The sequence below is a fragment of the Conger conger genome, chromosome 3, assembly GCF_963514075.1.
Source record: "Conger conger chromosome 3, fConCon1.1, whole genome shotgun sequence".
NCBI classification, from domain to species: domain Eukaryota; kingdom Metazoa; phylum Chordata; class Actinopteri; order Anguilliformes; family Congridae; genus Conger; species Conger conger.
Genome location: NC_083762.1, coordinates 53,172,291 through 53,198,593, shown reverse-complemented (window position 1 = coordinate 53,198,593; position 26,303 = coordinate 53,172,291). Strand labels below are relative to the sequence as shown.

General features: G+C 44.2%; 1 protein-coding gene across 6 annotated transcripts in view; it reads right to left on the bottom strand.

Moving 5' to 3' along the window:
* The window catches only part of herc2 (HECT and RLD domain containing E3 ubiquitin protein ligase 2), a 118,817-nt gene that overhangs the window by 87,074 nt on the left and 5,440 nt on the right, over positions 1 to 26,303 (bottom strand). For all 6 annotated transcript variants that reach the window (XM_061235994.1, XM_061235993.1, XM_061235995.1 and 3 more), the window contains exons 3-17: positions 22,285 to 22,378; positions 21,484 to 21,615; positions 16,439 to 16,670; positions 15,403 to 15,503; positions 12,563 to 12,704; positions 11,382 to 11,492; positions 10,736 to 10,907; positions 8,602 to 8,775; positions 7,854 to 7,871; positions 4,060 to 4,248; positions 3,495 to 3,646; positions 2,941 to 3,098; positions 2,215 to 2,328; positions 1,033 to 1,284; positions 549 to 742 (exon numbers count right to left, since the gene is read on the bottom strand). In XM_061235994.1, coding sequence (XP_061091978.1) covers positions 549 to 742; positions 1,033 to 1,284; positions 2,215 to 2,328; positions 2,941 to 3,098; positions 3,495 to 3,646; positions 4,060 to 4,248; positions 7,854 to 7,871; positions 8,602 to 8,775; positions 10,736 to 10,907; positions 11,382 to 11,492; positions 12,563 to 12,704; positions 15,403 to 15,503; positions 16,439 to 16,670; positions 21,484 to 21,615; positions 22,285 to 22,378 — 2,235 coding nt within the window. The remainder of the gene's footprint in view (positions 1 to 548; positions 743 to 1,032; positions 1,285 to 2,214; positions 2,329 to 2,940; positions 3,099 to 3,494; positions 3,647 to 4,059; positions 4,249 to 7,853; positions 7,872 to 8,601; positions 8,776 to 10,735; positions 10,908 to 11,381; positions 11,493 to 12,562; positions 12,705 to 15,402; positions 15,504 to 16,438; positions 16,671 to 21,483; positions 21,616 to 22,284; positions 22,379 to 26,303) is intronic.

Sequence of the window (26,303 nt, the reverse complement as noted above, 5' to 3'; positions counted from 1 at the left end):
GGGACAGCCAAAAACTCTTTGGGTCACCGTGTAACAATGTAAAGACCAAGAAGACCGAAAGAATGGTAATCCCTGTCAGGGCCGTAGCTAGGAATCCTGGGCCCCCCTTAAAAACTACTGCTCGGGGCCCCCTTTTTTTAACAAAACACATGGGCCCTCTCCAGTCACCAATTTTCACACCACTAACAATCTCCCGATGTTACCATCCCCGTTATATTTACCATTCATCGTTATTTTTGAAGAATGCAAAATGTATTTTATTAAAATCTCTAAAATGTATTAAGAATACCCTGTATTACACACCATACACTGGTATGTTAGAGACGAGGCTAAATAGTGAGGGAAGGAACAGGCATTTTTATACTGATATAAAAAATATATAAAGGAGTCATTACTTTAAATGGATTTTTGCTTGTATCCTGCAGTCATATTTTCTCCCTTTACTTATTTTAATGACCTTGCCACAAGATCAAGTTCAACCGAGCAAATAAAATCACGTTGGCAGGGTCAGCAGAGAAAAAGGAACTAGAAGCTTCTGTCGCACTAACCTGTCCGGGGCCGCAGGCGATGCCCACGATGTGTTTGGAGTTGAGCCCCGGCAGGGCTTTGGGCTGCTTCTTGTTGGAGAACAGCGTGTCAAAGTGCTGCAGCTTGTCGTTGCTGCCCCAGCTGTGGACCTCCCCCTCGTCCGTCAGGGCCAGGCAGTGTGTGGACCCTACGGCAATGTCCACCACCTTCTTTCCTGCTCACAAGAAGACAATATCGCACATTCTATCAGCAGCAGAATTAGGTCAAATAGGTCATTGGTTTCGGATTCAAATACTTTTCTATGCTTTACCTGAACTTGTCTGGTGTATTGGAACCTATGAAATACTCACAAAAGTGTGAATCATCGATCCAGGTTTTCTTCTCTCCCAGGTAATGCTGCTACTGGTTAGCCAGACTTCACACCTGACTCTCAGGCAAAGGGAGGGTGGAAAACTGGCAGGTCTCGGCTCTGAAGTTGCTGATCCCTACACCATGGTCACTCACCTTGCAAACTGTCCAGCAGTTTGGGGTAGCGGACATGCTCATCTGTGCCGTGTCCGAGCCGCTGGTTGTCCCCCTTTCCCCAGGTGTACACCTGCCCGTCTTTGGTCAACGCCACGGAGAACTGGCTCCCGCAGCACACCTTGACGATGTCCAGGTCCTGCAGCTTCTCCACCAGTTTTGGCGTCTTGCAGCCATCGCTGCCTCCCCGCCCCAGCTTCCCGTAGTCTCCGTCCCCCCACGACCACACCTGACCTGGATAGGAGAGGAGAGGAGGGGAGGGGATGGGCCATGATTAGGCAAGGATGATCCCACAAAACCACACCGGACCTGTGCTCAAGGCAAATGTTAGCCAAGGTGCACAAACTCAAACTCTTCTGAAAGGCTGTCGAGCCACGACATCAGCAAAGGTTTTTTTAATTGGCATGAGTGCTTTGGAAATAATTTTTTCCCCACCACAGTTTCACACTTTTTTCTGTTCACTAATGCCTGAAAAGGCAGTGGACAAAGAAGATTTTTGTGTTAAAACATTGTTACAAGACCATTGCAAACCCCTTCCTATCATTGAAAAAGGCTAACTGACATGTTGACTAACCCTCTGTCTGTGTTTATAGTCCTTAAATTGGAGTTTCAAAATGTACAGATGACGGACTGTCACTGTACCACAACAATGTACAATAATTCAAGCTGATTGGTTGAAAATCTGTTCCAATTGCCACAGCCAATGGTGTGGGGTCAACGTAAGTGTGTTCACAGAGAAGGGGGATGGATAAACAGTGTTGTGGTTTGAGGGTGTTTGTTGCTGCAATTCCTCTCTAGGAAAAGTCTTCAGCCCACTATATAAACAAAATCAGAACTATATAGAAAACCCAGATGAAGGTTATGCATTGGTTTTGATTATTACTTTCTTCCATTCAACTCTTAAATGTAGCTGGAATTCCTATTCTCATTTCTGCTGCTGTATTGCCTTGTTCACAACTGTTACTTTGTTTATTAAATAAAAAACCTGAAACATTTTAAACTGTTCATCAGTGAAATAGTGAACACTGTATTCAGCGAGTGCTCCTCCAGCTGAACTCGAATACACATTAGGCACGACTGACCCAGTTCCCCCAAAAACCGAGGGACAGGCACCGAGCCAAACCCTGAAACTCCGAAAACAAACCTAACTGTGGCTTCACCCACCGTTCTCCGTGACGGCCAGCGTCTGCGCGTCTCCACTCCCGCACGCCACGTCCACCACTTTCAGCCCCTTCAGCGCCGTCACCAGCATGGGTGTGGTCTGGTCCTCGCTGGAGCCTATGTGTGGGAAGCAAGCAGGATGAGACACTCGGGACACTGCGACCGTTCTGCACCCGTCTTCCCGAACGGGAGCGGTCAACCTCCTCAGAATTGCTGAAGTGACCGGGTCAGATGCAATAAGGAGTGGCTTGGGATTGGATTAAATGGTGACAGGATTGCACAGAGCCATGTCACTCGCATCAGACGCATGCCGAAGGGTCTTAAATGGAGAGAAAAGCACTGAATAGTACAACGTGTACTTATGGTACTTCTGTACCTCTAGCACGGTGAATCATACGTATTCAAATTCTGTCAAGTTCAAGGTCAAAATATCAACAGATATGTCAAAACGAGTAAAACATTTTGTAAATTACCTCTTCTACTGTACTTAAAGGTAAAATTTACAGCAAAGCCTCATGGTGGCTACAGTCTTTGTATGATGGCTAGTCTTTGACATTACACTCATGGTGGCTACAGTCTTTGTATGGTGGCAACAGTCATTGTATGGTGGCTAGTCTTTGACCTCACACTCATGGTGGCTACAGTCTTTGACCTTACACTCGTGGTAAGTTGAGTGGCTCGTGGTGTGTATGCTGTATGCAACATCAGCAGAGCTTCTGGCAGAGTTACCGTGTCCCAGCCGGCCGTAGTTTCCCCGCCCCCAGGTGTACAGCTCTCCGTCGGCGGTGATGGCTGCGCTGTAAGTGCTTCCGCAGGCGATGTGGACAACATGTTTCCCCGTCGGTTTCCCTGTGAAGGCCGTGATCATGGCGGGTTCCTCCAGGTACCTAAACGGGTAGGAAGGGGGGGAAGAACCTACCATTACCTCCACATCTCACCACAGCACACCAAACTGACTGGGAGCGGAGAAGCAGACCTGGGTGACATACGTAATTGTTTTGGATTCAAATACTTTTCTGGGCTCGACTGATCTTGCCTGGTGCAACCGAGCCAACCAAGTGGACCAGAAGACATCACTTTTTGAGAGAGTTCCATAGGTTCCAATACACCAGACAAGTTCAGTAAACACAGAAAAGTCTATGAACCCAAAACAATTATGTATAAGGTCTGGTACAAAGTGGCAAGCCGTGGTATTCCATAGCCTACACATGACCTGGTGAAAACATTATAACACAACACCAATCTTGATAGCACGTTTATTGAATGGATCAACATAAGCTTACGTGGTGTCCCCATGTCCCAGCCGGCCTCCGTCCCCGCAGCCCCAGGAGAAGACCTCCCCATTGGCCGACAGTGCCAGGTAGTGCTGTCCGTCCGGGTGTGCCGATATCTTTGTGATCTTTCTCGAAGACAGGGCTTGCACCAGCAGCGGAGCCTGAAACAGGAGAAGACCCACCCATCGCTAAGAACCAGGCGGGCCATTTTAAACTGCCTGGGTGCCCAACCCAGGCCCAAGGGGGGGGTTCGGCCCTCAGAGTCTGCCAGTTTATAAAGTAATTAAATCACTTAATTGCACAGCAATCTCATCCCACCTGCCATCTTGGATGTGAACCAGGGCTCTCCACCCACAGACCGACAGCTAAGATAAGTTAAGCTACTCAAGCAGAACTGCTGCTATTCATGGAAAACCAGGTCTTTCTTTTCAATAAAGGTCTATTTTTCCTCAGAGGAACACAACCAGATTAAAAGGTTAAAAGAAAAACACAAGCAGAAGGGAGTGAGAGCTTTTGTAGACAGATGATATATTCCGCTGAAAGGCAGAAGAGCAGTCGTATTGGACTACGTTACCAGAGTGGTGCTCTTGTAGTTCTGAGTGTACACGGCTCCGCTTCGGGACAGGATCAGAAAGCCCTTCTCGGAGCAGACGATCTGGGTGACCCCCAGGTTGGCTAGGGCCTTGCACTGGACCGGCCCATTCACATTGGCGTGGAGCTTCCAGCCGAGCAGACCCCAGCCAATCACCTCCTGCAGAGTGCCCTGGGAGGGGGAGTCAGAGCGAGCCAGGTCTCAGCAGAGCATTCAAAAGAATGGTCATATTACCAGATATTTTACATGACAACCAGGCAAACTTGGCCTCAGTTTCTCCGCCTAAAGCCTATTTTCTTGTCGCACACCGCTTTCCACAAATGCCATGCGACAATGTTTCACATGATGTTTGGCATTTATACTTTGGCAAAGGCCTTCGGAGAGGGTTCTATGTTAAGGAGACTGCTAAAATATATGTAAACGGTCAAACTGCACTGCATGACAAAGAATGACCACATCTGCAGCATGATTCATTTCTAGGTGTGCGCTTTGGCATATGCCTTTACACATGCACTTTTGTAAGTAACTCTGGATAATAATGTACAAGTATAATACATTCTTTACACTTGAGCCAAAGTAACAGTTGTGAACATGGCAATACAGCAGCAGAAATGAGAATAGGAATTCCAGCTACATTTAAGAGTCGAATGGAAGAAAGTAATAATCATATACAGGACACACACACACTCACACTCACACTCTCACTATAAATAGTCACATTTCTCACCAGTTCACAAACAGAACTCTTGCATTTCTGGAAAAAAAATGCAGAGTTACAGTACTACGTCACTGGAATACCACTAGATCAAGGCTGTCCTGTACTGATGATGCAACTCATCACCGTAGCAGCAGGATGAATTCAGAAGTCTACAAAAACATTCTGTCATCCAATTTATGGAAAAATGCATCCAAACTACTTGGGAGGAACTTCATTATGCAAGACAATGACCAAAAACATACTGCCAGCACAACAACGAACTTCATTAAGGAGAAATTTTAGACTTGCCAAGTCAATCACCAGACCTTAACCCAATTGAGCATGCATTTTCCTGAAGGGAAAAAAAACCCCAAAACAAACAATAAATGAAAGAGGCTGCAGTAAAAGCCTGGGAAAGCATCACAAAAGAAAAATGCAACGGTTTGGAGATGTCAATGGGTTGCAGGCTTGATGCAGTTATTGCAAGCAAGGGATATGCTATCAAATATTAAGTGTTATTTACTTTCATTTACTTAAATACTCTCTGTTCCAATACTTTTGCTCACCTAAAAACTGGATGGTCTGATATCAATCAACATGAGCTCTAAATAGAACACATCGAAGTATAAATACCAGGAAATAATAGCCGAAATTCTGAACTCTTGTCTCATGTTCATCTTTTTATCTCAACCCCAAATGTTGGAAAAAAGTACAGAGTTACAGTAGCACATCCCTAGAATACCAAGATCAAGAGAGCTGTTAAAGAGCATTCCTTTATTTCTTTTTGCTTTTTTTAGCTCCGGGAAAGCACCCCCAACACAGATATAGATGCACATACAGACACACACATATGTACAGAGACACACAGACAAAAGGTCAAATTACTGCACAAATTCAAGAATGACTTCCTCCAATTTTTCTCCCCCACAGCTGGGAAGATTCTAGATGGCCAGCTGGACATTCCTCAGTGAGAAAGCAAACCAGACTGATGAAGACCAAGATCAACCTCAACCTAAGTGATTGAAAGGCCAAAGTGTAGAGAAAGAAGGGATCTGCTCGTTATCCAAAACATACACATTTATCTGTGAAGTGCAGTAGAGGAAGTGTCATGAGTTGGGCTTGCATGGCTGCTTCTGGAGTTGGCTCTCTAATCTGTACTGATGATGTAAGTTATGATGGTAGTAGCAGGATGAATTCAGAAGTCTACGAAAACATTTTGTCTGCCAACTCAAATACTCTCTATTCCAATACTTTTGCTCACCTAAAAATTGGGTGGTCTGATACCAAAGGTGCTAAGTTCGAAGTAAATGGTAAATGGCTGGCGTTTATATAGCACCTTTATGCAAAGCGCTGTACAACTGATGCTTCTCATTCACCCATTCATACACATACTCACACCCAGGGGGGGAATCGAACCGGCAACCCTCCGACTGCCAGACGACTGCTCTTACCGCCTGAGCCAATGTTGAAAAAGCTGAAATTCTGAACTCTCGTCTCTGTATTGCAAAAACTAAGGAATTGGCCTTGCTGTTCCAATACTCCAATACATGATTTACAGAATCAGTGTTGTGGCAGCATGCCATCTTTCATATACAGGACGCTCGCTCGCGCTCACACTCGCACTATAAGTAGACTAGTCACATTTTTCTCCAGTTTACAAACGATATGTAATGGAGTATTCGTCTACTAGGCAGAAAGCACCCCCCAACAGACACAGATGCACATACAGACATGCTGGTACAGAGACACACAGACAGACACATATGTACAGAGACATTCAGACACACACATATGTATAGAAACACACACACACACACACACACACACACACACACACACACACACACAAGGTCAAATTACACACACACAAGGATGACATCCTCCAATTCTCTTCCCCCACAGCTGGGAGGATTCCAGATGGCCAGCTAAACGCATCTCATTGGGAAAGCAGACCATATTAAATATGATTAACTCTGCTGCCCCTCCCCCACCCGCTCCAAGTCCTCCTGTAAAGTTCTGAATGTGTTTTTAATAAGGACATGCCTCAGAAGGCCACAAAGCATGGAACAGGCTGTGCCCGGGGGGAAAGGCAGGTCACATTTCCACAGTCGTGCTGACCACCATTGTCCTCACAAACTGACTTACCTGCTCAAGATGACCGACTCAGTCGCTAAAATGGGCAGTCTAGTCCAAAAGACAGCGCTATCCGCAATGCGGTAGGTCATAGTAATACATTGCTTGATATGTGTGATGGACGATGTTCATGTTCATTCCAAAGTGGATTGGAATATATACAATGTTAACACGGACAGTATTGCGTGAATTTGAAAAACGTCACAAATGCGGTTTGCCTGTCACGTAGACTTCGGAGCAATAAAAGAACACCATTGCCAGACTAAATGAAGACACTTGATGTTAGTTGGCTAGCAAAGCAGATTTTCTATTTAATGGCAAGACAGCACAGAATTGCAAGTAGGAGTAACCGTAATTGACAGTAAGGTGAAAGACTTTAGGGCACACAAGCAGTTTGAGAAAGTAGGTCATCCTGAGGGGTAGGGCAATTTGCCAGAACTCTGGGAGAGCTAGTGCCTGCCAAAAGCCACTTAGCAGTACTGGTGGTCCTTCAGTCAAACATTCTCAATAGTCTTGCACTTTTGGTCCTTCTAACGCCCATGGTCACTGGGTCACTCAGGGTATATGGACGCAGTCATGGTTAAGGGCAGGGTTATAAGAGATAGCTGGTTATAAAAATAGGAAAGTTAAAAATCAACAGGAGTACAATGTTAACACAAATTAGGTGTTGAGTTAGCAGCAATTTAGGGCAACAATGGACCAAGACCCTGGGCCAGCAGTGTGAGTCTTTGGCATGAAGATTTAGGCAGGAACTCACTCAAGCTTTTGGCTCAACCTAGCCGGCCTGACTGTGGAAATGTGGGCATTGGGACTGGCTCTGCTACAGGAGTCAAGATCAGTCGTTCACATAGCCAGTTTCTAGCAACTGGCTGACACCCTAGTTAGTCCACTTTATAAGGGACTAATGGAACACTTGAGACAGCCACGGAAAGGAAGTTTGAGTTACCTGCATATTCCCATGATCCTTCCGGAGCGCAGAGAAAGAGAAGAGAGACAGGGTAAGCACCAACAAATAAATACACTCACACATACAACATGGCTCACATAACCTCAAACATCACATCAACCTTTCATCAATGTGCATTTAATCAAGTACATATTACACCAAAGTACAAAAATGGTTCCAAAGAAACAAATACACAGTTATTTTATTATTTTAAACATCTGATCAGCCAATACAGGAACCCTTCTCCAGGAAGCACAGTGAAACAAGGTGTGCAGTGCATTTTGGGCAATGAGTATCTGCTGGCAGAGGGAGCCAGAGGCACTCCTGGATGGAGACAGCGCCCTATGCAGGCAGGTGTAACACTCTTTTGGATATCCTGTGAGTTTGGAGAGTGTGTGTGTAAGAGTACGTAGTGTGTAAGTGTATCAGTGAGTGAGTAGACGTGTGTGAGTATGAGCAAGTATATTTGTGTGTGTGTGTTAGACTGGGGACAAATACGAAATCGTTTTGGATTCAAATGCTTTTTTGTGCTCGATCTTGCTTGGTGCAACAGAGCCAACCAAGAGGCCCTGAGGAAGGCTGGCACTTTTTGAAAGTATTTCACAGGCTCGCATCCACCAGACAAGCCCAGTAACACATAAGAAAGCATTTGAATCAAAACTATGATGTATTTGACCCAGGTCTCGTATCATTCAGGGTGGGACAGTTCTCAGTAACAGCGCCCCCTGTGGTCGGTGGGGTGCAGTACCTTGTGCGAGGTGGGCGAGCTGCACTGTGGGGGGCTGCAAGGCGCGGCCAGCCGGTCCAGGTGTGCCATGATGACCACGGCGGTCTGCCGCAGATCGATGGCCAGGTCGTTGTCCTGCGGCAGGGTCAGGTAGCGGAGCAGGCTCTCGTTTGGGCTCAGGGGGGCCGCAAGGGCCTGAGAGGGAGCGGGGAGCACGCACAGTTAGCACGCGCAGTTAGCACGCGCAGTTAGCACGCGCAGTTAGCACGCGCAGTTAGCACGAAAAATTTTTTTATGTAAAATTTAAAATATTGAATCTAATAATTCTAATCTAATTTCATCTCCTGGGAGGATCGAGCACATTCCACACAAAGAAACTAGCAGCTTTAACGGATGCTTTTATTCAACACCTTAGCCACTAAACCATAGGCTACTGGTAGCCACCATAACGTATAAAACTGCATTTCAGTGCATACACGTTAAAAGTAAAGAAAGCTCCCTCAACACTTCTATATAAAGATTTAAAAAAAGAAAAAAGAAAGCACCCTGGACAAGATGCCAAGTAACAGTTTCACCCTTCTGGCTCCATTACAGAAACACATTAACACTAAAAAAACAGCAGCTCTGTGGCACTCAAAAGAATAAGACACAGCACTCTGCCAAAGGAGTGGGTCCACCAGCAAAGAGCATTAACTGGCCATGGCACGACTCATTAAAGCCGTTCTCCGTTGAGATGATGTTGGCTAATATTATAGTTTAAGCAGGCTATATGTAGCACCATTTTTACAGTTTAAATGTAACCGTTAAATAGTCCACCCATTACTAATATGCATGGTGCACGTTTCTAGAATAAACTTTTACTACAATCATTTCTTCCGTCCAAGAGCACAGAAAACCTGCTGTAAAATGTTTTCAATTTGTATCTTACTGCATATATTTACCATCCCTGTACTTCATACTTCATATTTTAAGAAAATTGAAGGCAAATTTAAACAAAATAGATCCATTCATCAATTATCTTAACCCGCTTATCCTGAACAGAACAGGGTCGCGGGGGGCTGGAGCCTATCCCAGCATACATTGGGCGAAAGGCAGGAATACACCCTGGACAGGTCGCCAGTCCATCACAGGGCACATACACCATTCACTCACACACTCATACCTACGGGCAATTTAGACTCTCCAATCAGCCCAACCTGCATGTCTTTGGACTGTGGGAGGAAACTGGAGTACCCGGAGGAAACCCACGCGAACACGGGGAGAACATGCAAACTCCACACAGAGAGGCCCCGGCCGACTGGGATTCGAACCCAGGACCTCCTTGCAGTGCTACCAGGACCTCCTTGCAGTGCTACCCACTGCACCATTTTTTGTCTTGTCTTTGTCTTGTCTGTGCATATGCATGAGATGTGCCTGCAGAGTGCACAAGTGCATCAACACCTCCACAAGTCAATCTGTCAAGAGCCTGACTGAGGGTGTCGAGGAAACATTATAAGTGGGTGGATTTTCCACACATTTTTGCCCGTTTGCGTGACCAATACTAATGCACCTATATTTATTTTTCTGTTGTGAAAGTTAGGATATGCACTCCCATGCAAACAGTGCCATCACATATAATCATACTGTACTGCACATAGGCACAATCATAATCTATTCACCTGATATATAAACTCCATGGAGACCTCTCACTATTCCCTGAGAGGTCTCTGGCGATTACATCTTTGATGTACACTTCATTATGACCTCCCTCTGGGCATGAATGGTTTCATAGTAACCACACTCTCCAGCAGTTGATATGGGAGAACTAGGCATGAAATGTGCTAGGGCACATTTTTACCTGTTACAGAGAGTTGCAAACCACTGACTGAGAAACATTAAAAGTACTGTGCTCAAGACTCAAAATTGGGTACAAAAACACTGAAAAAAGTGAAACACACACACTACTGATGAGGAAAAGCAGATGGCCAGGGTTTATACTTTTGGGATCATTTCAATTGGTCCAATAAACCAGGCAACCTCAGTAATCCCAAAAAATACTTAGGGCATAAGTATGCTACTCATACTACTTTTCGATGAAAATCAGGCTGAAATGGAGTATGAGTAGTATGCGTTTTCGAACAGAGCCCAGAGCCACACGTGCCGAGACGGGCCTCACCTCCATTTCGTCCACGGTGCTGGGCAGGTCCTTGCTGGAGTGAATGTTCTGGAAGCGCAGCAGCAGGGGGAGCAGGGGGGCGCTGGTGCCCTGGGCCGAGCGCTCGTTGTCCATCTCCCGCGCCCCGCTGTCCCACAGACGCAGCAGCAGCAGCACGGCCGACAGCAGCTGGCTGTGGGGTGTGGACAAGAGGGGTTAGCGCTGTGTGTGTGCGTGTGTGAGAGAGAGAGAGAGAGAGAGAGAGAGAGAGAGAGAGAGAGAGAGAGAGAGAGAGAGAGAGAGAGAGAGAGAGAGAGAGAGAGAGAGAGAGAGAGAGAGAGAGAGAGAGAGAGAGAGAGAGAGAGAGAGAGAGAGAGAGAGAGAGAGAGAGAGAGAGAGAGCATACACGTGTGAGTGAGAGGGAGAGACCGTGTGTGTGTGTGTGTGTGCATGTGAGAGAAACCATACTCGTGGGAGAAAGAGTGTGGGTGTATGTGCTGTTGTGTGAGAGAGTGTGTGTTTGTGCGGATGATTGTGAAAGAGTGAGCCTGATAGCTTGCAATGAACGCAAACGTGTGTAGTGCCAGTGTATGACTGTAGTTATAACTGTGACAGACACACAGACACACAGACAGACACACACACAGACAGACAGACAGACACACACCTGAGGGTGCCTCTCTGCACTGCCAGCTCCAGGAGGATAGCGAGGGCCAGGTGCTGGTCCTGCAGTGGAATGTTCCCTGGGCCTTTAGCGCTGGCACTCCCGTGGACATCGCTGCATCACACAGACAAACACGCAAACATGTTCAAATGTATTCCTGCCTTTTCACCACAGTCTTACAGACCTTGGCCAATTATGTTTTTCATTTTTCGGGGAAGTGCAGTCAAGGCAAAATATGGTTAATTTCCAAATCCAGCTGATAGAGACAGAACAGACAGCATTTCACATGATTATGGAGCAGGCTACTTCAGTCATGTGGACAATGCAAGTTTGCTCAAATTATGTACAAACTGTTGACTTGCCTGGGTCTCAATGGCAATAATCAAAACCCGACAGATTCAAACACTTTTCTGCACTCCATTAATCTTGCCTGGTGCAAGTGAGCCAGCTAAGAGGACCGGGGGGTGGGGTTTGCAGTTTGAGTAAATTTCACAGGTTCCGATACACCAGCCAAGCTCAGTAAAGAGTGGACAAGTATTAGAATCAAAAACAATTACGTAATTGACCCAGGACTGCAGTCTTTACTGTTATTTTACCTCTCCGCTCTTTTAAAAAATGCCTCTGAAGAGCTTTGCTCACCTGCAAGTAAAAGTGCTGAGTAAAGACATCATTCATTATTCAATTAAAAACTAGAAGTGAACGAACTCTGAATGGGGGATGCGCTTATCCGTCTCATCTATGTCTAAAATGTCCAACCACCATGCACCACAAGACACAGACAAAACACTCAATCACATGTTATCCACAGAATATATCTTGCAGTTACCAAATAATTTACCATGAAAACCCAGGAATGCCTTTACACATTAACAGCCTATTAAGTGCATTAAGTGCACGGACTGAATGTTGTGAGAGAAGGGCCCATATTAATTCAGAATTTCTGAGTAATATTGCTGATCTCAGATCAGTTTTGCCTTTTAGATCATAATGCATCATAATTTCCCCCCTGCTTTGTTTTAGCACATATTTGTGTTTAAGACCCATTTTATATATTTACTTTGTTTAAATCAATACAAAAAGACTAACAAAACAGAAAAAGCCCTGCCATAGGCTATCCAATCAGGGCCGATTCTGGAAAGTGACCGTCTGGAATGAATGCTAGCTCCAGGCCGGTGGAGACTTACGTGAGGAACTTAGTGGCTCTCTCCACCACCTCCAGCCACACGGAGGACACGGTTCCCTCGTCAAACAGAGACGCTTCTGGGAGAGCCCGCAGGGCATCCAGCGATTCCTGCAGAAGCTCGCTGCACAGGTCCGCGTCCTCACCTATCCCAGGAGACACCGGTGCAGCGTGCACAAATCAGCAGGGTCCCAAGGGAACAGCATACTGCAACCACAGCTAACAGAGAATCTCTCCCTGACTGAGTCTCTGTCTCTGTCTCTGTCTCTGTCTCTGTCTCTGTCTCTGTCTCTGTCTCTGTCTCTGTCTCTGTCTCTGTCTCTGTCTCTCGCACTCTTTCTCAGTCTGTCTGTATGGCAATCTCTCTATTGTACTTTGCAAGCAGAGCAGAGATGGCAAAGCATATACAACACATAAGGACACGATGACATATAACATAGTATAACATAAATCTGTTTCTCACTCCCTGCCTCCACGTACACTTTTCAAATTCAGCTTTCTTTATTGGCAGGAAAGACATTTTGTAGACACTGCCAAAGCATACAGCGGTCAATTGAAATATTAACAGGCAACAATATTCGCACACATTTTCAATATTCCATTCTCTCTTTGCAGTTTCACCACAACCCTCTGATGCATTACGGTTTGGTGTGGTCAGGCTCAGACAGACAGAGGCCTTTATTATTTGAGCCGGAATGGCGGATGGTGTTGAAGGGCAGACAGCGGAAGAGAGAGCCAGATGCGCCGTTCCCACCCAGTCCCAGTACACTGAGCCGGGCGATGCGTTAGAGACTGAGGCTTTCTTTTCCCTTTCACATGAGGAGAAGAGAGCTGGCAAGCCCTCATTCTAGCCACAATCAGGAAAGGCCACACTGAACAGACTGCAGGGATCACACGGAGGACTCCTTTTATAGTTCATAACAGTATGCTTGCCAAAATATTTAAATAAACAAGGTAATGCATGTTCATTTGTACATGTGTATGTTTGTATGCATATGTGTCAGACTCAGATCTGGGTCAAAATGATTTGATTCAAATACTTTTCTGAGCTCGATTGGTCTTGCCTGGTGCATTGAGCCAACCAAGAGGACCAGAAGGTGGGGTTTGCACTTTTTGTAAGGTTCATAGGTTCCAATACACCAGACAAGCTCAGAAAAGTGTAGAAACGCATTTGAATCCAGAACAACTATGTATTTGACCCAGGTGTGGTGTGCGTATTCCTGTATATTGGCATGGTTAATCCGGGTACTTTGCCTCATTAAAGTTCGAAATCACTACACAAAAACGTTCACATTGAAATCCACGTCCATATGTCCAGAAGTAAAAGGAAACATCCCCGTAACAACTTATAACAGTCGATTTACAAAACAAATGTGATGTTATGCCTAAATATGTGGATGAAAAGAGTTTTTATCTTAGCTGCAACACATTACATGTAGCTGAGCATTTCTGTGGTCAGGATTACAGTATTCATTAAGTTTAGAAATATCGGTACCTAGTTGCATCATATCAATAGTTAATGCGTACTTAGTTTTTAATGGTTTACTGTCTTTTCTTTTTTGTTATGTTTTGGCAGCTGATATGATGAACAACGCTGAAGAATCCAAACTCTATTGCCACCTATCATTACCAGGGGAACTATATTTAGCCATGGCGAATGTGTAGATCATGGCTTTATTTTCGTAAAAGTTTTTAAAATGCATTTTATTTCAATTTTATCCATGCATTTAGCTGGAGCCATGGTAAAAGGTATAAACCACTCCGTTATCCACCCCGTGATGTCATACATTCTTGGAAACGCACAAGCATGTCGTAGTCCACATCTTACACATAACTAATTCTTACAGTATAAAAACAACACAGCCTGTGAATAACCGTGTAAACTAAAGCATTAGCTCTCAAGCAAAACACGACACCATAGATATCGTAAAAAAGTACAAAGTGCACACATGTTTACTCTCAAAGACCTGTTTCACAGTTCCCATCCGTCCACTTGAGAGGAGAGCTTAGAATGTGCCGGAGCCTCAGGAGGCCTGCATTGCAGAGCTATGGGGGGATTATGATAGGCCCCCCTGTTACGCAACCACTGTGGGACTGCTACACCGCCGACCTTCGTGCATTTGGAAACAATTTATGAATAGCAACAGGCCCTGCTGACAGATGGTCACAGCGTCTCATTCTCTGCTCCCATGGCCACGTGCAGGGCACCTTCCAGCGTGAAAAGCGCTGGACCATCCGTCTCGCCCTCACTCACCCCATCACAGTCCTCACTTCCTCAAATTAACTTTAAGGCAAACTTCACACTGAGTGTGGTAAATTAAGAATCTCTCATCTGGAGGGGTACGTTCAATATCCGATGACTGGACCAACGGAAGGCATAGACTAGGCCCATCCAGACCAAGAACTAGAACTATTAGGATGTGAGCATCCACACTGACGAACGATAAAGTCTTAAATAGCCTCTCAGCTACATCTTCTGCCAGTGTGACACCCTGTAAACGGACGGATTTTGATTGGCTGTCAGTGTTTCATCATTCAAAAAAAAAAAAAAAAAAAAAAAAAAGGTCTAAAAGTGATCCCAAAGAGTGTTCCTTACTCTTGGTGTCATTATAGTTGTGGTGTGGACTGCCATCCACTTGAGTAAGATCGATTCTTGGTATAGGCCGTGAAAACTGAAATATGAAAAACCCCAGAAAGTCAACTATCCCTTTAAATTCAGTCACCACTGAAATGGCGAAACGAATGGTAAATTGTCCTATTTCAGTGTAGTCCACAGGCTCGTCTGATAGAGGATGGCTGTGTCGTGTCAGTAGTGGAGGATGCTGGGAGATGTAGTCTACATACCTGACCTCCACGCCCGTCGCAGGAAGGCAAAGGCAAAGGAGAGGGCTGCCCTGGAGCCCACTCTGGCGAGACCCTCCACCCCCTTCCCAGCAGGCCGTGGGCTAGAAACACACATACGGCGGTTATAGAATTAGAATTATAATGCTATAATGTTTTATAGCAGACACTTTTATCCAAAGCAACTTACAGACTTACAATACCCCCTGGAGCTTTGTAGGGTTAAGGGCCTTGCTCAAGGACCAGACAGCTGTGCGGATCTTATTTTGTCAACACCGGGGCTTGAACCACAACACTTCCTGGTCCCAGTCATGTAACAGCCAATAACTTTTGGATGGCATTTTAATTTTTTTCGTATTTAAATTCTCAGATTAGGCATGTGCAGTCAGTGAATACATCTGAACTCAATTTGTGAAAAAATTGCAATATTAATTATACTTTTTTTAATTGTCAAATTTCAACCTACTGTCAATTGAAGTCAGGAATGCTCATAATTTAATCCTCAGTTTAAAATTCAAAATATTCATACTTCTTAAATATGCTCCACTAATTTAGGATCTGGTAGTCTCAAAGATGACAAAATGGCAGCAATTCCATTTTTGGCAGGCATCTTACATTATTCACAAAATTTCCCCCCTCAATGCCTCATGCAATTTGACCAGGAATAGTGACACTTGGAACATACATTTATGTAATTAAACTGTACATCTTCGGAAAAAGATCTTTGGCCCCAATTACAACTGGTTGCTTCCTGCAACGTGTACCTACATTGTATCCAGATAAGATTCATCACATTGCATTTACACTTGGTAGCCAGATGTGTCTCCTGTTCACCAGATTGACATGCTGTTTTTCAGGTAAAGTGCGAAACCCTGACAACCACCTTCCTGTTTTGTTCTGCCTCTCTGAGAGAAAAATTGGTAGCCGCTTCCAAATTGAGTCTTTAAGACTGATAATGTATTCCATTTTAAAGACACATAGGCACATAGCTGATAGCACTCCACAGGGGCGCTCAGAGCCTGTGGCGGGGCACACACACCTCTTGTTGTCGGCGGCGGGCAGCGGAGGCCCGGCCGGGCTGGCGGGGCTCTTCCAGCGGGATTTGTACTTCTCCTCCATCATGCTGTGGCTGAGCGAGATGAGGTAGCGCTCCAGGATGACCAGCCTCTGCCGCAGACGCAGGGCCGACAGCGTGCTCTTGGCTGTGTGCGTGGCCAGCTTCTGCTGGTCCTCCACCAGCACCATCAGGCAGTCCTTCAGCTCCTTCTCGTCTGAGGGATAGTAAAGTGATATCACGTTTATGCATTGCTTGTATCGATACATTACCTTCTTATATTCAGACCTTTCTTATACGTGAGCTAAGGAAGCAATGGTCTACACCCGACTAATGAGAAACCAACTGTCCAATTACTTTTGGTCCTCTTAATACTGATGGTACTGTGTATAAAAATGATGTCATCCGACACGGATCACCTAATATGGCTGTAAATACCCTCAAATTCAAGGTGACAGTCTGCACTTTAACCTCATATTCATCGTTTCATTTCAAATCCAATGTACTGGAGAGCAGTAAACCATGAAGGATGGCATTACATCAGTTAAACATTTCCTTCTTACATTCAGACCAGTTTCAAATACATTGATTTTGGGAGTGAAAAAGATGACGCATATGACTCAGTTTCATTATGTATGTATATTAATACCACAAGAAATATTAAGACAGACTTCTTATTAACAGACAGAGAGAAGTGGGCTGTTTTCTCTTGGCTGCAGGATGAGTTGACCCGGTTCCTAACAGGCCTGGGCGAAGTACGTAGTTGTTGTGGATTCAAATCATTTCCTACGCTTTACTGAGCTTGTCTGCTGTGCTGGAGCCTATGAAATACTCTCAAAAAGCAAACCCCGCCTTCTGGTTATCTTATTCGGCTCAATGGCACCAAGATCAATCGAACACAGAAAAGTATTTGAATCCAAAACAATTACGCATTTGACCCAGGTCTTTAGCAGGGCTTAAGATGGGCTTAACCTGCTACATGCACTGTAATAATAACCGTGCACATGCAGCTGTTAAAAACAGAGGCATATTAACAGGAAGATGCCAATTGCGTATGGTGACGTTTTAATAAATGGCTCACATGGAATGCATTTTCAATTTTGCATTTGCTTTTGCTGCCATTAGTGCATCTCACAATCTCACTGATGAAGGCAATATTCAATTTCATCCTCACATTAACTAAAAACATTGATTATGACTATATATTGTATATTATATTATATTATGATTACATATTGATATATAGACATGATCACATCTTTGACATTTTAAGAAGATGTGGTCACTCACAAGAAAAGTTTGTAATGGATACTCAACAGGTATTGCTCCTTTATTCAAACTCAGTATATGCTTCATAAACCAACATGATGTTTTTGATTAGTTTAACACATGTCATGAATCTCTGGCAGGAGAGTTTGAATCAAAAACATGTCAGATGAGCCCTCATGGAAATTAAATGCACAACAATATAGTGGAAAATATGCAAGATATGCAACACATCATAATATGTGAGCAAATATATAAAGTATTGCAGCTTTCAGAAATGATCGAGAAATAAATTCTTAAGACATCTCAGTGTAATATATTTATTGTAAAACATACACATTCACAATACACAGTTACAAAATATATGTACTGGAATATTTCCCAAAAGTGCACATACTTACAATACATTTTTGAATACTACATTTTCTTTCAATATATTGCATTTTCATAAGGCTTCCATCAGGAAAATGGTCAGGGGTCAGACTGATCTCCCCCTGAACTCCCCTCCTCCCCCGTCACAAGGCCCAACCTACAACAGCTGCTTATCTCCAGCAGCAACGCCCAAGTTCATCTGTAAACAGGCCCTGGCCTCACCAGACCGTGACGAAAAACCGCAAGGGGACGATAAAATAGGTGAAGGACGAGACTACTTTGAAAACAGGGAGAGAAGGGGAGAAAAAAAAAAAAAAAAAAAAAACCAACATGCCAGAGATGTAATGAATTGCAGTGAATTTTGTCCCCAGAAGCTGCGGACCGTTACAGGCGAGTGAGTGGGGAGAGGGGCAAACGGTCCGAAGACCCTTCAGCAATTACTTTGGAAGACGCAGTGTCGTCAGAGCAAAGCCATTTAAGGCCTGCTCTCATGTCTTGGGGTCGTGTCCAGAAATGCTCAATTTTGGCGGCAACTGTATTTTTACGAAAGAGGGCAAGTGGAAGTAAGAGAAAAGTGACCGTACCCCCACAGTCACTCGAGCCACCCCCCACCCCCAAACCCACGCTTCATGTGCAGGGAGACGGCGGAACACGCAGACAGTGGTGGGAGAGGATCAGCGCTGACAGACAGCCCTGGCGTGAGGCCCAGAGCTGCACTCTACAGGTGCGCACGAGAGGTCGCCTCCACCTCCCCCGCCATCAATCAAAAAGCGTCAACGCTGCCGTTCGATCAGTGCGAATGAGGTGGAGAATGCGTAGACAGTGGAAACCTTCGTGTAACTTTCTGTAACACCGACTTGGCTTCAACACTGGCCCGGGCAAAAAATAAATAAAAACATCCTTCTCCGCTCTGAACAACAAACTGCCAATTACATTTACATGCTTCTCTAGGACTGTGTGGATCACAGATGGCTTTATTTGATCATAAAACATGCATGTTACTTAACATTTGCATAAACCAGGAGCACTCTTCAAACAGCTGAATCAACAGTGAGGCAAGAGAAATCCCTGGCTGACTAGATTACCTTGTTGATGGTGGTTGCTTGGTAATCTACTCTTGTTTACCAACTAGCAAGCTAGCAAACAAATTTAAAACATTACCCAAACATCGTTGCTAATCCTAGCCAAACGTGTCATGAACCAGTAAGGGAAATACGAGAATGAAGCCATGATATCAATTCCACAAGTAAACACAAAAACTGTTTAGCACGCGACCAAGCTCAGGCCCAAGTTCCTCTGCCCTGCTTCACAAAAATACAGTTAGCAGCAACCTTTAGCGGGTTTGAGCACAGTCGCAAGACACGAGAGCGGCCTTAAACAGCTTTGCACCGACTACACTACGGCCTCCAACATAAGAACTGAAGGGTCTTTGACCCCTTTGCCTCACTCGCCTGTAACAGGGACTGTAGTTCCTGGACACACAATTCACTGCAATTTATTACATCAGTCTGATGTTCATTTTGTCGATTTTCATACGTCTGATACATGCAATGAACTATGGGAACTTGAGATAAGGGAAATGGAAAAGGATTTAAAGGTTCAAAAATAGGAGCATCTTATAGGCAGGCCAAATTTGTCATTCAACAGAGGACAGGAACTGATGTGTATAATTTACTGACACGGAATAAAAACATAAAAATTAAAATTAAAATAAAGACGTAATTTAAAAACTACATCTTCAGGAGTAACTTTTGGAATGCTGGATGTTTGCATTATCATGTGCAGGCAGTCCATACCATTTTTTCATTTTTCGTTACCTTTTCCGTCAATGCCTCAATTTCGAACGATCAAAAAGAAAACACCCCCGCCCCCATCCAACCAACTTAACGGAAACAAACCCCCACATTTTAAACAGGATTGAAATCAGAGCAAATTAAGTTCAGCCTTCAAAAGCAGAAACACAAACACACCGAAGAGCAGCAGAGGTTAAATTACTGCATCCTCGCTCACGCGTAGCCCCTGCGCCAAAAAAACCCCTTCAGCCTAGCCAACCACTTCTGCTCCTTAAATACATGCTGCTGGCCCCCCGACATGGCATTCCCGATTGATCTCTTAAGACTGCTGAAACTCTACAGGGCTATTTTCAGTCAGTGTTTTGCTCAGAAAAGATACCCGCCGCTCAGAGATGTAGCAGTGGTTGGGATTTGGGGCTGGAATAATAAATAAATATAATAAATACGTGCCCCCTGAGCTTGTGGCCCCAAGGCCATGGATGGCTGCAGTCCTGTCCCTACCCTGGTTTATGCCCACGCTTTGACACATCCTGGAGCTACAGATTCATCCCCCCCAACCCACCAAACCCACCGCATACTGTACAACCTCCATGTGGACTTTCTATTTCACCTGCTAGTTTAATACCTCAACTATTACCATCTCAACCCATCAGCCAGCAGAGGATAGGCATCCGGCAAGTTCCGCTGGGTTCCTCCCGAGATTTCTTCCCATCGGGAAGATTCTTCTAGCCACTGTTTGATGGTTTTATTTCCCACTAGGGAGCCGTTTAACTCACATGGGATTTGGGAGCTTAGGGTTGGAATTTACTCTTTTTTTTTTTAGCTTCTGTTACTCTGTGACGTGTCTTTGGAACAGACTTCAGTGAAAAGAGCTATACAAACAGAATTAAACTGAATTGACTTAATAAATGTACATGGAAGACGATTAGTCGAAAACTGGAGAGGTAATCATTTACTCCCCTCCCATTACTTAGCAGTAGCCAGGCCTATTTAGCTGTCCCTGAAAATGATGCCACTGGGTGAGGTGCTGAAAGGCTGCAGAGAACAGGTCTGAGCAATTTCACAGACAGGATTTCAGTTAGCAAGCACTTGTTTTACAGTTGAGCTTGTCTGGTAGGAACCTAGGTATTGGAACCTATGAAATACTCTCAAAAAGTGCTCCTCTTGGTTAGCTCAATTGCACCAGGCAAAATCAATTGAGCAGAGAAAAGAATTTTAACCCAAAACAATTAAGTATTTGACCGAGGTCTGGAGAGGTTATGTTACAATTGGTGATGCAGTTTCTGTTATGGCGGCTAGCCACATCGGCACCAACCAAAAACCGGCCCGGAAAATTCCGCACCAACAAAACCAAGGTCTACACCAGGGGTCACAAACCTTGTACCTGGAGATGTACCATCCTGTAGGTTTTCACTTTAACTGTAATTTGGCCCACCTAATTCTACCAATTTGCAGCTTGATGAGTTCTCTAGCTGTTGAATGACGTTGAATGAAAACGGTAGATCTCCAGGAACAGGTTTGGTGACCCCTTGCCTACACAAATCTAGATAGAAGACAGGGAAAGAAAACAAAAAAAAGAAAAGATCCTGGCCGACCCACCTGGTTGCCGCCCCCAATCCCACGTCTCAATGATGGAGTGATGGACGGATGTGGATGCCTCTTCCTCCTCCTTCTTCTCCTTGTCGTTCGATTCATCCTTCTTCTGACCGCCAAAGCAATCAGCGCAGTCCTCTGCAAGGGCGAAAAGAGCAGACAGGTGTCCTCAGAGATCAGCGTGTTTCAGGGGGCATTCGAACCGCACTGTTACCGCCAACGCACCCCCCAATGACCTATGTCAAGACCACTCTTCAAAACCAGCTTGAGGATTTACTGCATTTCTTACTTCCTACCATGGAATCCTTTCATTTAAACTACAAACACAACCTGAAGTGTGGAAACAAATCCACATACATTTTCTTCAAACAGAATTACCATCTGTAGACCTTACTTCCCCACCGCCCAAGATAACTTTGAGCATTTGGTCATGGCAGCATCCAGCAAGGTAGCTACTTAATCCAAATTGCTTCTGCAGATTTACCATCCATTAAACAGTCGCAGAAGAGTACACCGGCTATATGCATGCACTTCACCAATAACACCAAGGCCGAATAAACAGTGGTGCTAAACAAACGTGTTGATTGTACTCTTCAAGGGTCTGAATTTCTGTATGTTTACACTAGGACTGGGAACTGTACTGTCCTCTCAGGTCTACTTTTGCACTTGTTCTTGTGATCGATTTGCACTTTGTTGTACGTCGCTCTGGGTAAGAGCGTCTGCTAAATGCCACATAATGTAAAAACGAGAGCCGGGCCTGGAGATGAAGCCGAGGCCTGCCGCCAGAGCGGGTCAGCGGGTCCTTACCCGGGTGAGTGGATTCCTCTCCGTTGCATGTGATCTCTTCATCCTTCACCATCTCGTTCCACATCTCACTCAGACCCTCCGGAGAGAAGGCGCGCTGCAAGAGAAAGACGTCAGACTGCGAGGAAGAACATCGCTCTACGTTCACCCACTTAGAAAAAAACGAAAAACCCAGCTATCTCAGGAACACGGCGCAGTCAGTAAGTATTTGGACAGTGGTACAATGTTCTTTTGGATCTGTACTCCAGCACAATTGAATTGAAGTGAAACAATGAACATGAGGATAAAGTTCAGTCTGTCGCCTTTGATTTGAGGCATATTACAGCCCTATCGGGTGATCCATGGTGGAATTACATCCTTTTTATACGTATCCCCCCCCATTTTAGAGGACCTCAAAGTAATTGGACAGTCGGTTTGACACGGTTTCTGATTAGTGAGGTGTCTTCAATTGCCTCCATAGTGCAGGTATGAGAGAGCTTTCAGGACCTAGTCTTGATTCTAGGCTTTTAGTTGCCTATGCAGTCGGTTATTGCCGTTTGTCTCGCTGTAAGAGGTTAGGCTTTTTGAAACTGCAATAGAAACCAAACCTATAAAGACACTATTACAATTTCTTTCATGAAAGATGATCTTAAGTTAATCTTCAACATATCCAAAACTTTACTAACTATATCTAACTTAGTTGCATTTTTCATGAGCAATATCATAGTTGTTAATCTCCTAATGCATTTCGATTTTTTATAGGAGAAATGTCTCTCCCACAGACAAAAATAAAATGTTTACTTTTTGGCGTGTTATGGCGCCTCGAAAATGTTTCTTGTGGAAAAACAGTATCAAATTTAAGGCCCAATATCTTCAAAAGGAAAAGCGATTAATGGCAGTTCGCGTGTAGAATTATGCCCATTTAAATATTAGATTTCATGCAACTATGCACTTTTTCAGGGATGGCCACCTACATTTTAGAAGGCACAAGCACAAAAACAAAGCAGTGTATGAAGCTCACATTTTACCATTGCTTACTACCACACACTCAAAAAAAAGAAATTGAAGAGAGACAGCAGTGCACTTCATTTGAGCCTCACCTGCCTTTTTATGTGAATAAACCCGATTCGGATATTATCCGGATTCTCAAGACGACCTGGTGTATACACAGGGTCTGGCTGACTGACTGGCAAATTAATTAATTAATAACTCTGAATGGAGCCGTCTGTGACCTCCCATATTGATTTTACGCTGTTCTAACCTGTTGCTCCAAAATAGGTCAGATTCAGATTCTAACACCCACGTTAAAATATGTGCCTTCTACAGCAGGGCGGGGAAGCTAGCCGTGAGCCCACAGCGAGAATGAAATTCCGCTCTCCTGGTGCCAAAGGGAACAATGGCTCAGGTTCACCTGCTATTTCCAGCACACTTTTGACACACAAATTTATCTAAACCCCCTGTACCGATAAAGAATCATGTCAGTGCATAACCTTACAGGGGCGACAGCTGGATACAATTCACCGCTGATTTTCAGACGGCTCCAATTAAATTACTCCAAATCTGAAGGTTAGCACTGGAATTGTCCTGCACGAATAAAAAATGGCCCTTAACAAATCCACATCAGTTTTTAAAATTGCTTTCTGCAATACTGATATCTTTTTGAGCCTAAAAAGAGATCCTGTATGAAACAATGTACTTTGTTTGATCTGTTCTGCAGTCTAATATGAAGGCATATACACTCACTGAGCACTTTATTAGGAAAACTTTTACATTATTGCACCTACTTATTCATGTGATTATCTAATCAGCCAATTGTGTGGCAGCAGTGCAATGCATTCAACCATGTAGATACGGGTCAGAAGCTTCAGTTACTGTTCACATCAACCATCAGAATGGGGGACTCATTTTCCTAACCTTTGGATGAATATATTATTTTATGGCTTCTATGGAGTCTAATGAAATATCTGAAAGTAAACAACACTGTAATTGAATGCAAAAAATACACACTGAGAACATAAACGGTCTCTCACCATCAACATTAAAAGAGCGACTTCACCATCACTACAATGGGAAATAATTTCTTTAGTGTACCTTTGGACAAATTATCTTTACAGGAAAAGCAGCTGCAAACAGAGCTTTTACTTTGTTGTCACAAAGTGCTGTATAATGGCCCGTAGTGTTGTCAAACTAGGTCTTGTCAAGCTGACAAAATTAAAAGTGACATGAGAATTATCACTCATTCACTCATTCACTCATTCACTCATTCACTCATTCACTCATTCACTCATTCACTCATTCACTCATTCACTCATTCACTCATTCACTCATTATCCAAACCCGCTTAACCTGGGGGCTGGAGCCTATCCCAGCATACATTGGGCGAAAGGCAGGAATACACCCTGGACAGGTTGCCAGTCCATCGCAGGGCACACACACCATTCACTCACACACTCATACCTATGGGCAATTTAGACTCTCCAATCAGCCTAACCTGCATGTCTTTGGACTGTGGGAGGAAACCGGAGTAGCCAGAGGAAACCCACGCAGACACGGGGAGAACATGCAAACTCCGCACAGAGAGGCCCCGGCCGACAGGGATTCGAACCCAGGACCTCCTTGCTATGAGGCACATGAGAATTAAAATATCACAAATCAATTTGGTTTACTTTGCTCGCCCAAGCTCAGAGAGATTATCTGTTTGTAATTGAACATCATTACACAGCATGCAGCATAAATAAAACGATACCCTGAATATTGATTGACAGGATGGGAACAGGGCTTTCCAAGATTCTGGTTTCAAATGTCAATGTAACAGGGCAAATTGAACACGACACTCGAAATCCTAAACCGACTAGCAATACGGCAAGACGGCTTTCACCAGACCGACCTCATTGAGAAGTCTAATTTTGGCTCCTAGCACATCCCAGAATCCTTGAGCAATACTAGGTCAACTACCTTTGAAAGCAAACACAGGCGCACGTGATGTTCTCGAGTAGAAACGCGTTCCAGAAAAACAGCTGACTGATGGTGAAGACACACTAAACGCGGCAAAACCGCCTGGCACCGCACCCGCGTCCCTCAATCGGCCGCTTGTAGCCATACAATGCATTTTTTGACTGACAATAGTGTTCGTCAAATTACAACAGGGGTCAACGTTGTTTTCATTGTCTGGTTTTAATAAAACCTAAAAATCACAAAAACATAAGATTGCATTTTGTATGTGGTTTGAGCTGCCTATATTATTGCCCTATTTTTATGTGTTCTGTGAGACTATGGAAAGTGAGACTATATTCATTTTTATATCAACTAGGTTACATTCTCACTTTGTTTTCGGTTACTGTAGGGACATCACGTAGTATTGTTTTTATTATTGTTTGCATGCATTCATTTAAGAAGCCCGTCGCAACTGGTGCAGTGTAGCAACATTAGCTTTAGTGCTGGTATTCTTACGTTTAACATGAAACTTGTGGCGATTCTTATAGCATAACAACGTTGCTGTTTGTATTGATCGGAACAAGCTAGCCAGCTTTAGTGCCAGGTTTCCCTTAAATTAAAGGTACAATAGGTATGATTTTTCTTTTAAAACATTGTTAGAAGACTATTGTAAATCCCATCCCTTCCTATCGTTGAAAAAGGCTCACTGACATGTTGTACCCTCTGCCTGTGTTTATAGTCCTTAAATGATGGTTTAAAAATATAGGGTCTTACAGTTGACGGCCCGACATTCTGCACCAAAGTATAGTATAACTGTACAATATTACAAGCTTATTGGTTGAAAAGTGGTTCTAATGGCCACAGCCAATGGTGTTTCAACGTCAGCGCGTTTACAGAGAAGGGGGAGGGATACACAGTGTTGTGGTTCCGGGGTGTTTGTTGCTGCTATTCATCTCACTTTGACAGTTAGAAGTCCAAAATTACCTATTGTACCTTTAAATGTGAAACTCGTGAACTAATGGATGGGGTACTAAAATTTGAATGGCGGGACAATGTTTACTTCGGAATTCAAATCCGATTGGTTGCTGCTATGAGTGGGTGCGCAGCTA